Source organism: Chenopodium quinoa, unplaced genomic scaffold, assembly GCF_001683475.1.
Source record: "Chenopodium quinoa cultivar QQ74 unplaced genomic scaffold, ASM168347v1, whole genome shotgun sequence".
Lineage (NCBI taxonomy): Eukaryota > Viridiplantae > Streptophyta > Magnoliopsida > Caryophyllales > Amaranthaceae > Chenopodium > Chenopodium quinoa.
In genome coordinates, this window is record NW_018744111.1 from 747,089 (window position 1) to 760,923 (window position 13,835).

General features: G+C 34.4%; 1 protein-coding gene across 1 annotated transcript; it reads left to right on the forward strand.

The window, feature by feature from the left end:
• Positions 1–779: 779 nt before the first annotated feature.
• Positions 780–12,456, forward strand: LOC110692417. Its single transcript, XM_021869411.1, has 4 exons — positions 780–1,501; positions 2,624–2,845; positions 5,134–5,508; positions 11,561–12,456. The coding sequence occupies exons 1-4, from the start codon at positions 974–976 to the stop codon at positions 12,032–12,034; spliced, it is 1,599 nt and encodes a 532-aa protein (XP_021725103.1). The 5' UTR covers positions 780–973; the 3' UTR covers positions 12,035–12,456.
• The last annotated feature ends 1,379 nt before the right edge of the window (positions 12,457–13,835 follow it).

Consider the following 13,835-nt stretch of genomic DNA (forward strand, 5'->3'; position numbering starts at 1 on the left):
CGTAACCTCTCCTCTCCTCATGCCACTTGTTGATTTGTAATTGCATTGTTTAGTAATTTATTTTGGAATGAAATAAATTAGTGAAAAATGCAACTATCCCACATTGATCATGAAATGGGGATACAAGTTGCCATTCCCTATAAATACCCTATGATTGGGCATTTGGGAAGTAGCTTGAGTGGAACTCAAAAAGGCATCTCTATTATTGAGAAAACCTTTAAGTTCGTAAAACTCTAGTTTTATACTTGGTCAAGTCTCGACTAACCCTCGAGACGAAGATCGTTCGGGTCGGGTCGTGGGTACGAGCCGTTGGAGGCCGTCACGCTTGTGAGGCTTAATAGCTTCGAAGTAAGAGCTCGATTTGCGAGCGAAGCACGCTTCAAGGGTATAACTTCTTTATCCCTTTTCTTAATTATTGTTTAATTATGTTTATGCATGCTTTATTGATTTAATTATTAGGGTCGGTCTTGGGCGAATTTCTCTTCCGCGTAGCGTTGAACGCTACGAAACCCAACAAAGTTACCTTTTGACAGCTTTAGATATGAATACAACAAAAATTATTTGAAATATTTAATATAGTCTTAATTTAAAAAAGAGGGAACCACAATTAATTTCCGAGATTAACATTTGAAGTTAATCTCCTCTCACACCTTTATGCATTGCTTTCTGTGCCATTTTACTATTTCACTTTTATTAATTAGAAAATAAAAATAAAACAATATATTATGAGATGGGATATATTTCTATGTTTATCCGAGAGATAAACTTGAATTTTCCATTTAAAAAATACTTATTGAAAATTATAAACTCAAGTATGAACAGCTTGCCACCTCTCAAATCCATTAAAAGAAATAATCCCGCTTTAGTCTCAGCAAAATCCCTCTATAAGAGTGTAAAACCCTCTCAAGCTGAACTTTAGGTCTCTGAAACACATTGAAAACAGAAAACACCACCACCACCACCACCACCGACCATGGCGCCACCATCAGACATCGTAAAAAATCGCTTCTTTTCATTCTTAATATGGCAGTCCATTCAATCATCCGCTATTTTCATACTAACCAAAGCTTTTCTTCTCTCTCCTTTCACCCCAAAACCCTTCTTTCCCTCCTTCTTCGGCTCTTTCTCTCTCCTCTGCTTCCTCCTTTCAATGCTCCTCTTCTCCATTTCCGTCCAACTTAACTCTACCCCGCAGTTCCGCCGCCATGCTTCTCTTCCAGAGCTTGCTCTTGGTATTGTCCGATTGCTTTTCGGTGGTCTGTCGTCCTTAAACAAGGATTTTGTCCGACGAGCTCGGGCTTCACTGACTACTGTTGTTCTTGTTTGCGTTTCGGCTCTTTCGGGGTTTTGCGCGGTGGTTTCGATTGTTGGGAGTAGCTTTTCTGGTTCATTTGGTGGGTTGATCAGTACTTTGGGGCTCCGGAGTCTTTGTGCTGGTTTACTCTATGGGTTTTATTGTGTATTTTATCAGCGTTGGGTGTTGGATTTCCCTATTGTTCAGGTGCCGTATGTTTCACTTTAATTACTTTGAATTTTATTAATTATTTTGTTTAATTATTTGTGTATTTATCTATTTATTGTATGTTAGTAGTTTCTGATGAGATGAAGATGTTTAGTTAAATGTGTAATTATACTTTGATGGGATGGATTGAGGGGTGATCTTAGAAAGAGCTAATAGTGGGAGCATGACTCGTAGGTTCGTATCGATGTTAAAATTTGAGAAGCTGAAATTTTGTTGGATTGATCATGTAATGTGGTGGCATTAAATGTCATATGGGATACTTGATATGTGAGAAGAAGATGTATCTCCAAGAAGAATTGGATGAGATAATCTGCCAAGAATTGTTTTCGAGCTTAAGTAGGACTTAGATGGTTTGACTGCGTAATGAGGAACTGAGGACGATTTTGGATGTAATATGGGATGCTTGTTATGGGTAAGAAAATTCTTGGACTACTAGGGAAGAAGAGGTATGCCCAAGAAGAACCTGGATGAGGTTATGTAGTTATATGGCAAGTTTTGGCACTCTTAGAGATTGATATAGGCATGGAGTTGGATAGGAAATAGTGGCGAGTTAGTATTCGTTGAATTTACTCATTTATCTGTCTGCGGCTATCTTTTTCCGGCATGAGCAGAGTAGAGGGTGAGAGAGAGAGAGAGAGAGAGCCAAAAGTCGAAAGTACTTAATCTTTATCTGATTTTATGAAATCAAGGGGAAGGGGGGTTAGGGGGGGGATGTTAGCTTCATTTAAACATTTGATATAAAAATTTCACTTTGCATGTATTTCTATATAATTGTGGATTAAATGTGAGCAACCAGTGTACAGCTGATCTGTATGAAATTTGGTTGGGTAGAGAACCTATTGGAAGAGCTGTTATGGAGTGTAAATCAATTAATATGACTATAGAGTTTGCTAAGCATTTTTCAGTGAGGCTTCTTTATGACTAGTTTATGTCATAGTGTCATTAACTGAATGGAATTCCAAGGACTTAATTCTGTACTGTATATTATGAATTAAACTCTTATTTTATGACACTGTCATTTTAATTATAAGAACGTGTTTTCAGAAGTTACTATCAAATTTATGGTTTATTTGAAGTAATCTTAATTTTGTTTTATGACAGCGTCCACCTTTCTTTAGCTATAAGATGGGGCTTCTTTCAGCTTTTAGACATGCTCTGAAGCTTTCGGTTGCATCCTACATGTTTTCAGCATTGTTTGTTCTCCTCTTGCCTGATCAGCACAGAAGTTCGGTTGCAGGACAATATTTTTCAGAGCAATTTATCTTTTACGTAGGAAACTTTGCAGTTTTTCTCTCCTGGGAACTGATACTTCATTTGCATAAGGTTTGTTTGTGATATGAATTATGTTTATTTGATGTTATTGCTTTGTATATGATGAATTTGTAAACTTAACTATTGAATATACTTATTGATGTAATCTGACATACTATTTTGCTATGTTCCGTTTTTTCCCCTGTGTGTTATTTATCTTCACACAACCATGGAAACATCAATTTCAGAAGTGTAGAATCTATTTGACTTTTCTTGACTCATTTAATAAAATATGAAATTTCCTGCTTAAATTTGACTTGTTTGTGATCTCATCACTAATATTAAGACCTTGTTACTCAGTTGGTCAGCCAGTTGATCGACCAGTAATTTGTTATTGTTGTTGACTGTTCTGGACAACTTGTAGCATTATTTGTTTAAAAGTTGTTTGGTGATTAGCTCTAAGACATTAATACAATATATGGTTAGCTCTTGGCAAAGCGGCAATTTAATCTGAATCGGTCAATGGCCAAAAAGGCAACACATTTCTTCAATCAGTTTCATTTTTAGTAAATGGAAAGAGTGTGCCTAATATATTTTTGTTGAAAAGAAAGCCAAAAAATAATGGAAAAATCTGGCTAAAAGACATTTGCAATAACTGCAACATTTTCCCTAATGTGGTTTGGTAGTTGTTATAGTTAATATGCATCTTATGCCTAACTCTGTCTTTCTTAGTTTAAATCATGTATCCAGCATCATCTCAGATTAAACATGTCAAAAAGTGGTTAGGCTGGTCTTGGTTTGCATTCCATGCCCCTTTTATTTATTTATTTATTTTTTTGTGTTTTTTACAGATTATATTCTTTCACAGACCATGTGAAGTTCTAGAGTGTTCTATCATACTCCCTCTGTGTTTTGGTAATATGACCCATGTGTTTGGGCACATAGTTTAAGAAAATATTAAGTATGGACCATTAAATCAGTTGTTTAATGTAAAATAAAGTTAATGGGTGCACTTTATATCGTGAGAAAAGTAAACATGTGAGGGTGGGAAAGTAGGTGGGTTGGTGAGTTAAAAACTTTTTACTAATGGTGGGGATATCCAAATTACTATATCCTAATAAGGAAGTGTGCCAATTGTTATGAAACAGACAAAAGAGAGAAGTGTCTTAGTGAGGGGGTTGTAGTAAATTGGTAGCTCTCTATACGAAGTCATAAGTTAACAACAGTTACTTATTTGACATGTGTACTATATAAATTAATAATTGAATTGTTCGTTATCTCAAGTCATCCGAGTGGCATGACTTGGTAGTCTTATATTGAGTCTTAATATCTAAGTGTTGGGAGTTGTGGAACCTGTTGTGTGAATCTTGGATGAGCTACAAGGTTGGACCTATGGTGTGAAGTTGTGTGTGCTAGATTCAATTTGCATGGAGTTATTTGCTTTCGTTGGGATTTGATAAGTGGCATTGAAGTGAGCCCATGACACAAAACACAATATTTTAGCTAATGTGTGATTCATGGGTAGCAAGGATATCTTTGTGGTTCTTCTTTTGGTTCTTGGGTTTCCACGTACAATCTTTGTGTGTGACTATATTGCTGTTTCTTGTGCTTATTTCCTCATTTTTATTGCTTGCTATCAACATAATTTGGGAGTCACAATCCTAGATTTTGGTATCAGGGCCCATGAACGTGTAATAGTTGATCCCGTGGATTGCTTAGCATGCTTTACATGTGGGAGTGAAGTGTTTAGGCTTCGTAGCATGAGTTGTTTGCTTTTGTTGGGATATGGCAAGTTGTGTGGAATTGAGCCCATGAGGCAAGAAGTAATATTTTAGCAAATTTGTGATTACGTGGGTAGCAAGGAAATCTTGGAGATTTCCATTAGGGAGTCATGATCCTAACAACCTTGTCTCATCTGTTTTCCCTCATAAATTCACCCCCCTATATTTTTAATTTCTTCTGGAATGGGGTAGTAGGGAGATATGTATTAAGGGCTTCTTTTGTTGCTGGGATTGGCAATGTGGTTGAGGGACCCGTTTGTTTTAGTAGGAAATAATCTTCATGGAATGTTACAAGATTATAAGAATCTTACTACTGTACCGTTGTAGCTTGCATCTAATTCAGGCATAGTTATGAATATGATGTCCATGGATTTGCATAGAGTTGATAAACAACCCTTCACAAGCCATGTTGCTTAGAGCTGATACTTTTAAAGTATTTGAGTTATACTTGCATATACATATGTATGTAGGTTGAATTTTGTGACTTTTATGTTCTTTTTAGGTTGACTGTGACAATTGTATGTCCTAGAAGGCTAGACTCCAAGATTCTCACCATTGTTTAATGTTATTTTTACATAGGTTCTGCATACCAAGAGATTTGTGTTTGCTCCATCGAAAGGATCTGCTGCAGTGGAAACAAATCCCAGTGAATCTCTTCTTGCTGCTTTGGAGGACAGTCAACCTAGATCTCTGCTGCAGTATCTTGCATACCTTGATTTATACATGGTGTGTGGAAGTAATATTGAACCCTGGCGCCGAGCTGCCTTCTTTGAGGAAACTGGTGAGACATACAAGAGAGTGGTTGCAGCGTGCTTAAGGCCTTTAGAGCAGTTTACTTCCAACTTAGCTGAAGGCTTAACAAGCTCTAAAATAAACAAGCTATCTCATCAACTAAGCTCACCGAATGAAAATTTTCATAGGTCTGAAATTCTCGAATCATTTAGTGATTTCCAGGTAATCAGTTTTATTCCTTTTATTTTATATCTATATTTTGTTTTATATCAAACTTTTATATGCCTTATTAATTTAGTGAACCTTTAGACTTGTATTTGTCTTAGATAACTTGGACTTTGTGATGGTTCTTTGAATTAATTCTTCCAATTCCATACTGCTTTTTGAAACTAAAACCTATGGTTGCAAATGGATGTAAAATACATGAAGTTTAAAGTGTTATAACTCCAAAGTTAAACTCCACATGAGGCAATGTTGTTAGACTTGTTATTCTGTGAACTTACATTCCTTCGTCACTTCTCTATTGTAGAATGTTTTGATGTAGGGCCTTGGAGGTCTTTTGTAAGGTAAATATTTTCCTTTTTTTCAAAATTAATCTGTCAACTCTATAACTCTCCCCAAATAGTATATTTTTTTTGTAAGAGGAGGTCGTTACTTGGCCCTAAATTCTAGAAGAGCTACCCCAAAGGAGATGCAAGTCATAGATTTAGGGGAGTTCATAATGTAATGGAGATGCTTATTAATCAGCTTTACTTATATGATTATCCCTTGCCTATCCTTTTTCTTTTTTGTCGGCATTTTTATCCACTTGATAAAGTCTGATTACCCAATTAAGAAGAGGGTGTGAATAGCAATAGAGTGTCCTGTTTGGCCAAAACAAAAAAAAAAAAAAAAAAAAAAAAAAAATTAGGGGAAGACAATAAGTTCTTATTTAATTTATTTTTCTCTTCCAGACAATTCCACACTCAAATTTGACAAAGAAAATTGAATGAAACAACGCCTAAACTAATTGAGTTATTCCCGATAGAAATACACATCAACAAACAATTAATGTTGAGTCAAAAAACAAATAAAGCTAAAGATTGGGGAAGCATTAATCCTATGATCTGAATCAGTAAATAGCATATATTTTCCACTTATTATGACATAACAAACAAGAGGTTCCTAAAGCCTACTGACTTCAACTAATAATTCGCTACCACTTTTGTATGTTTGATAAACATATACTCTTAAAACATAGGGAATATGTTGGACAATTGATTCAAAACATTTCCTTGTATTTAGGACTTAGGAGCATATGTTTATTAGTTAGTTATTTAAAAAGCAATACAGAAGAGGCAAAGATTGTTTGGAATTAGTAGTTCTTAAGATCCCATTGTTTTGTGTTTTAGTTAGTGAGTCAACTATGTTATCAGGTTATGCTTCCTCAAGTTTTAGCTTTATTTGTTATTTGACTCAAGTAGTTGATTTGTTGTTGTGTTACTGCAGTTCAGAATTAAGCGTTTTTATTTCTATATAATCTATTTTAGAAACAACACTAATAACATTGGAATGAAAACTTGGCTGTCACATTCCATTTTTGTACTGTATTATTGATTTGTTGTTTCAAAAAACCCGGTTACATAATGCCGTGTCAGGGTGTGACAAAATATGAATACCAAAAGACGGTGGTCAATTTTAAGATTGGCAGTGTAGCTAAATGTAACAGTATGCAAGGAGTATACTGGATTCTTACTGCAATTTGCTAAGAAACCCAGCAATTCAATGGCAGAAATCCATTGATCAGTGAAGAACAATACCTGGCTTAACAGAGGAGAGAGAAAAAGATAAAAGAAACAGAGAGAAAGATGATTTTTATTGCTGAAAATCAATGAATGAGTTCTCTTACAAGATAACAGATTATTTGTAATTTATATTACACTAACAACATCCTAACAACCTAACAAACTAGTAACAACTTCCTAACTTGCTCGCTCAGCATTACCCAACTAAGCTCCTATTACACTAAACTTTCTAGATTTCTTTTTACTTGAAGTTATAAGGAACTTATGTGTGCAAGAGAGATTTTACGAGGTAACTTTTCAAGGCCCGACCAAGAATTAAATCCTCTAACCTACTCGGGATTTTAAATCAATACTCTTCACTATAATAGTGTAACAACCGATTATAAGCCAAAACTCTGATTTTTTATGAATGAACTTGAGTACCCAACAACTTTTTAATCTATTGCTGAGCTCAATACATTCCATTTCCCTATGATTACAACTCAAGAAGAATAGTTGTATGAAAAACACAAGAATTATTAAGACTCAAATGGAATTCACTTTCTATCATTCACTAAGGTTGTTTTTATGCTTTTGTCAGGTGGTTTGTTTTGAAATAACCTGACCCTATTTGTAGAAGTTTAGGATACCCACTAACAGTCCATGTTCCTCACTAACCCCTATGTTTTTTATCTTTAGGCTCAAGCATAACAAGCACATGATGGGCAGTAGACTTCTCAAGATCCCAAGCACCCTCATTTTTCTCAACAAACCTTAAATAATGGAAAACGTGTAATTTATAACTTCCACAATAAATAACACTTTGTCACAAGAGTGGGGATTTTCTCAAGCACCTTTTTTTTTTTTTTTTTTTTTTTTTTTTTTTTTTTTTTTTTTATCTCATCAAACCTTAATAATGGAAAATTTATAATTTATAACTTCCACGATAAATAACACTTTGTCACAAGAGTGGGATTTTCAAAACTAATTTTTCAATATCATAAATTAAATAGACTTTTTAGTTATTAATTTATCCAAATAAACGCCAAATCCATTTTCAAGAAAAACATAACTAAAATCCTATTTTTAAGCAACTTTTGTGGCATGTTTTTTAAAATTTCATCTTCTGACACAAATCTCAACCAATAAAGTTTTTAATTATACTTGATTGGCATCCTTGCTTAGCATATGATTAATCCTAGAAAGTTAATCTTATTTAGCATCCTTTCTTTTGCCTCTTTAGCTTGCAGCCCCTATAAAGGAATATGTCCTTGTTGATTTATCTTCCTTCCATTTGTGTTTGTTCCTATTCTAGACCTAGTGCTTCATCCGTTTCCAAAACCCGGTGACACCTAAACAATAGTAAAGATCATTAATCCTTAAGTTTGCTTAGTCAGAACCAAAACACATTAGGGTTAACATTGTCCATTACGCTATGGTGGCTTGTGGTGTTAAAATAGTTTTTATCCATTTCATACCGTCTTAAGTAATTTTTTGTTCACCAAATATGTTATCCACCCATATTATGATATATTTAATTTTATTATGTCGAGGGAACTAACATTAACATTAATGTAAATAAGGATTAATCCATTAATTTGATTTTTTTTTTGAAAATTCTTTCTCCATGTTAGATGCTATCCATTTTATTCTCCGTTACAAGTTGTTCCATGACAATGCAACCGTTACTACAATTATGACTACATATGTGAACTAAGTTTTGTTATTATTATTTTGCTAATAAACTATTCACTTTTTAATGCATGATGTATAACCTTACAAATTTGGTAGCAGTATCTAACATTTTCAAGTTAAAAGATGTGAACTCTTCACTCATGATGCAAATTTCTTGAATTTCATACTTATTGATGCATGCAATTACCGGCACCATATCATTGCAACGTGTCGCTTGCATTGCTAGCATTTAAAGGTATCGGTGGCTCCAGTGTGACCGATTGTCATTCCTCCTATTGCTCACTCACAAATTATAAACTTTTATTCTTTCATGGTCACTTTTACCATGTTTGTGTAATCATTTTTTAATCTACAATTATTCGCCAAATGCCCCATTTTTTACATTTGAAACATTGGGGTTTTCCTTTGCGGCAACATTCTTCTTCATGACTAATCTTCTTATAAATGCTACACTGCCCGCTTTGAATTATAAATTATGTCCACAAAGTTACTTTCAACTCAAACTTTCTTTTCACCATCATTCATCCTCATTACTCTCCTTTGATCCGTAATTCAAAGAGAATTATTTATTCTGAAAATTTTAATTTTAATAGGTTTATAGTATCTATATAGTGATGAAGTGGATGTGTCTTGTGTTTTCAGAATAGTTACTTTATGTCATCCGCCAATTTTTGGTTAGAAAATTCTCTTAGCAATTGATGTATTTAATTGACAATAGATATAATCATTCTCCATATTTCAACTCCGGTTTTCATCATACCTAATTTCTTAAACTCCCTTATGAGATTCAATCTGATTTGAGGGTTCGTTCTAGGTCCCTCCTAATGCTTTCCCATGCTTCGTTGGGAGTTTTACAAGCCATTATAATCAGTTGCTTTCTTCTCATTCACCGAATGATGACACGGGAGTTTCCGGGGCTTTATTGACATATCCTCATTGTGCTTTTCGATTTGGATTGCTGATGGATTTTATGGAAGAGGGGTAGGGTCGATCACACTCAATAGAGGAGCATGGGAGAAAATTAAGGAGTAGGTTGAGGGAAACATTTAAACGAAATTAATGCACATTTTGTGTCAATAGGGAGTTTGTGATTTTGGGTATGACCGTATGAAAAAACCAAAAGTGTTAAAGAATATAGAGGCAGATTGATGTCCATTGTCAATTAATTCAAATAACTTGGTGTAGAACGTGAGTGGTGTACAATCTCGTAATCACTCTGCAAGGAATCAGCCCAGGCCCATAATCACTTATGCTCGCAGGAAGGCCGAAAAGAATTCTCCAGCAACTTGAGTGATGAGGTGGAATTCTGTTATGAGGTTGTTAGTGGGTTCTGGGGTAATGTAGTTAATTTGGAATTAGTTTGTTATTCCTTCTTAGCTGTAAGAGTTTGTTAGCAACTAATTATAAATAGAGGAGTTTGAGGAAGAGAGGATCATCCAGAAAATTGTAGTGAGAAGTATTGGGAGAGATTCCTTCCTCTCGAAAGAAGGAGAGTTGTATTGTTGATTACGCTGATTAGCAATACATCATATCATCAGTTAGCTATTTTCTCTCTACTGTACTTAGAATTTTCTCTGTTTTGATTCCTGTTCCTAGCACACTCTTGCCGAAAGGTATGAAACAATAATCTTCTCAGCTGAAGATCCTAAAGTTCTGTCAAGATTATTATATTCAGAGCTAATCAATTTTCTATATGTGGATCAGAGAAGAGCAATGAGAAACAAAGTTGAAGAGGCCTATTTGGTATTTTGATTTAGGCTTTTTATTCAAAGTGAAAAGACAAAAGTTTCCCATAGAATTTCATTTTGATGGCCCCTGAACATTTTATTCGTTGCCCCCTGAACATTTTATTCGTTGCAAATGGGAATGGTAAGAGAAATTAAATTAAATGTATATTGGGGAAAAAGGGATGGATCATCATATGGAATAGTATATAAGATCTGAAGGATTACCACCGATTCTAGCCACAATGTGCTCAGTGTTTTTTATTTACAGTATGCTTTGGGATACAAAACATGCATTCAACACAGTGCAAAATCTAATTTTGTTAGTCCAAAAGTTACCAATTTACATGTTTCAGGCCATAGTTAGCAGGAGTGAATTAGTGAATCAGGTAACACTGTAAGCTAATCAAACTAATTAGGCAGGTAGCTAAAACAATGAAAAATCAGAGTTGTTCTGTATTGAGTACCCTGTTAAACAAACTAATTTTTGAACTGAAACACATAGAAGAATGCCTTAATGATTTGTGGTAAATTTTGGATTGATTTTCTTGTCAAATTAATCAATAAGATCAGATGAATCAGTGATTTTAAAAACTAAGCAAGTTAAGGAGTTTGTGACATTTTCCAAATTGGGATCAATGAGCTTGACTTTCATTTCATTCACATTTTTTGTGGGTTAGATTACTTGGATGGCTTTTTTGGCTGGTCAGGTATCTGATATTACTTCAGTTGCCCTTAAAAGCTACTGTTAAGTTTTCAGTGGCCCAGCAAGTTGAAATTTTTAAGTTTTTCATGTTCTGTTTTTCTTCTCTTTTTGGTGCTATTTTATCGCTTTATTTCTTCTTGTGGCTATATCTCCCACTGTAGGAAGCTATTATATGGTGTAACATCTTTGGCAGAATTAGTTTCGAAACCTTAGCCTGCTAAATTTTTATATGGTGTATTCTTGGTTAGAGTGGTTTCCTTGTGTAACTGGCTGAGTTGGCAACTTGTGTTTGGCATCTCTTCAGATTATACTTTTTCATCCTTTTTGCGGCATATTTAAGGAAACCCTCATATTCCTAATCTATAGCTCTGATCCTGTTTCTGCAGATGTATGCATGGTGTGCCCAAACTGTTGCATCTTTAGAAGTACACTCTCACAAGGAAGACAGGTTTGGGGTTGCTCAATTATCTGGGAGCCATGCAATGGTGTTATCAACGCTTTTATCCTGTCTGATTGCTGTCGAAACATCAATGGGAAAGAAAATTAACTTGCAATCCCCAAATCATATCTTGGGTCCTGCTGGCATTAAATGGGCTACAAACAGCACTACTAGAAGAGAAATTGCTACTGCCATGAACAAGAAAAGGGGTAGCCCTTTACACTCAAAGTCGTATGCATTAACAGATGTGTTAAAGATTTCTATTTATTCAATAGTATCTGAATTCCTGGAAGAGATGCGTGTCAGTACTAAAATGGGGGTTTTAGAGAAAGACTGGCTGAACAATAGCAAGCCTATTTATGGATCTGCTGAAGTTCTGGTTCAAAAACTGCATTTCTTTCTTAATTTTCAAGCTAGCTAGTTGTTAGGTTACACCCACTATTTTAAAATTGATTTGTAGGGTATTGGAGCTTGTCACATTAGATTCAAGAAGTTTCTAATCTTGTTTAATAGATTGGCGGTTACCAAACAAGGGTGAGAAGAGCCTGAAGTCAATCCTTGAAGATGGGTGGTTTAGAAGTTATGATACAAATTATCACATCAAACAAATGTGTTCATGCAGGGTGTTTGATGCTTGGTGAGCTTGTTGAGATTCTTGTTTCATTGGAAATCACCCTCGTATACTTGTATTCCATATATTTTTGTTGTGGTGAAAGAGTTGGAGTATATTATACTTTATTTGTCTTTTTTCCCTCAAAGTGTTTACCCACTAACTGGAGCTCATGTAATTCTGTCACGTCTGTTTGAACCCATGATCATATACATTACTTCATTATGATTCAACTTTTGCCACCACTCCAATAGTTAATCATGTTCATAACTTTCAAACTTTAACAATACTAGGGTGGCTAAAGCGTGCGATGCGTGCAAATACCTAGTCTTCTTCGGAAATCTCTTTCAATTTGGATTTATATCACACTTTTAGTTTTAAAGAGTTCTAAACACTATTTATAAGAGTTATCTCAATTTTTTTTAAAAGGTAGAGAAACAAAAGCCCAAAAAAAAAAAAAAAAAAAATCAAAGAGCTACGCTAGTAAAAATAAAAGGAAAAAAATGTCACACATGTGATTCGCATACATAAATGGGGGTATTTATGCCAATAAACATTTTAAGGGGTAAAGTTGGCATAACACTATTCATAAGCGTTTGGTTAAACTTTTAATTAGGTATGGATGTATAGATATATTTAACAACAATGTATAATATAATAGCAAAATTAATCTCATCTTTTATATTTGCTCAGACATACAACTATAGGAATATTTTAAACATCAACTTTGAGCCCCACTGTGATCATTGGTGGCATCCAAAGGGAAAGAAACTAGAGCAAAAGAGTTGCTAACAAGTTTTAGGAATTTGTAAACCGTTCACGGTTGTGAAGGTTACACCCCATTCATGATCACGGGGATCGCTAACTCCATAGTGGTCCGGAACCATGACTGGATATTCGGGAATGATGGTATGAATCCAACCTAAAAGAGATTGAACCCGCCCTAAATCGGCCTCTACTTAATTCTTATGATATTCATGTACGCTTTTCAACTAACATACATGCAACAAGTTAGCCATAAACCTGTTTAATCTATATTGGTTGAATATTAATGCACAAATAAATCTATTATTGGCGATCACTTGAATTAAAATCATATTAAGCCTAAAATAAAATTATTAATTATCTTTTTAGGCGTGATTCAAAAATAAATTCCCTTTAAACCTGCAAGAGAGGGCGTGATCAAGCAATAACAATGAATAATAAATAATCAAGCAACATAATAATTATTGACACAACAATCATCATCATCAAAACATGATTTATAGCATGATCCTAGGCATGATATTAAACGGATTAATAACAAACCCTAGCATGTCACTAAATAAAAAAAGATCAAAGCTTTAGCCTAAGCATGATACTAGAAATCATAATAATATTAGAAATATTAAAATAACACCCTAACATGATACTAGGAATCAAAATCAACATCCTAACATGAAACTAGGAATCAAAATAATAATAATCTAAGCATGGTTTCTATATCAAAAACGAGGATAAGGATAGTAGATCTACTCACTTTGATGTCTCGTACCTCTTTCTATCAAAACTATACACACGTTAGTAACTTCAAGAAAGATATAATCAAATAAATAAACAAATATGAATTGAA

What these genes read in the sequence shown, in the direction of transcription:
- LOC110692417 (XM_021869411.1), top strand. Translation starts at nt 974, where the DNA reads ATGGCGCCACCATCAGACATCGTAAAAAATCGCTTCTTTTCATTCTTA. An exon ending in TGGATTTCCCTATTGTTCAG is followed by an intron (nt 1,502 to 2,623) that starts GTGCCGTATGTT and finishes GTTTTATGACAG; the next exon opens with CGTCCACCTTTCTTTAGCTA. An exon ending in AATCATTTAGTGATTTCCAG is followed by an intron (nt 5,509 to 11,560) that starts GTAATCAGTTTT and finishes CTGTTTCTGCAG; the next exon opens with ATGTATGCATGGTGTGCCCA.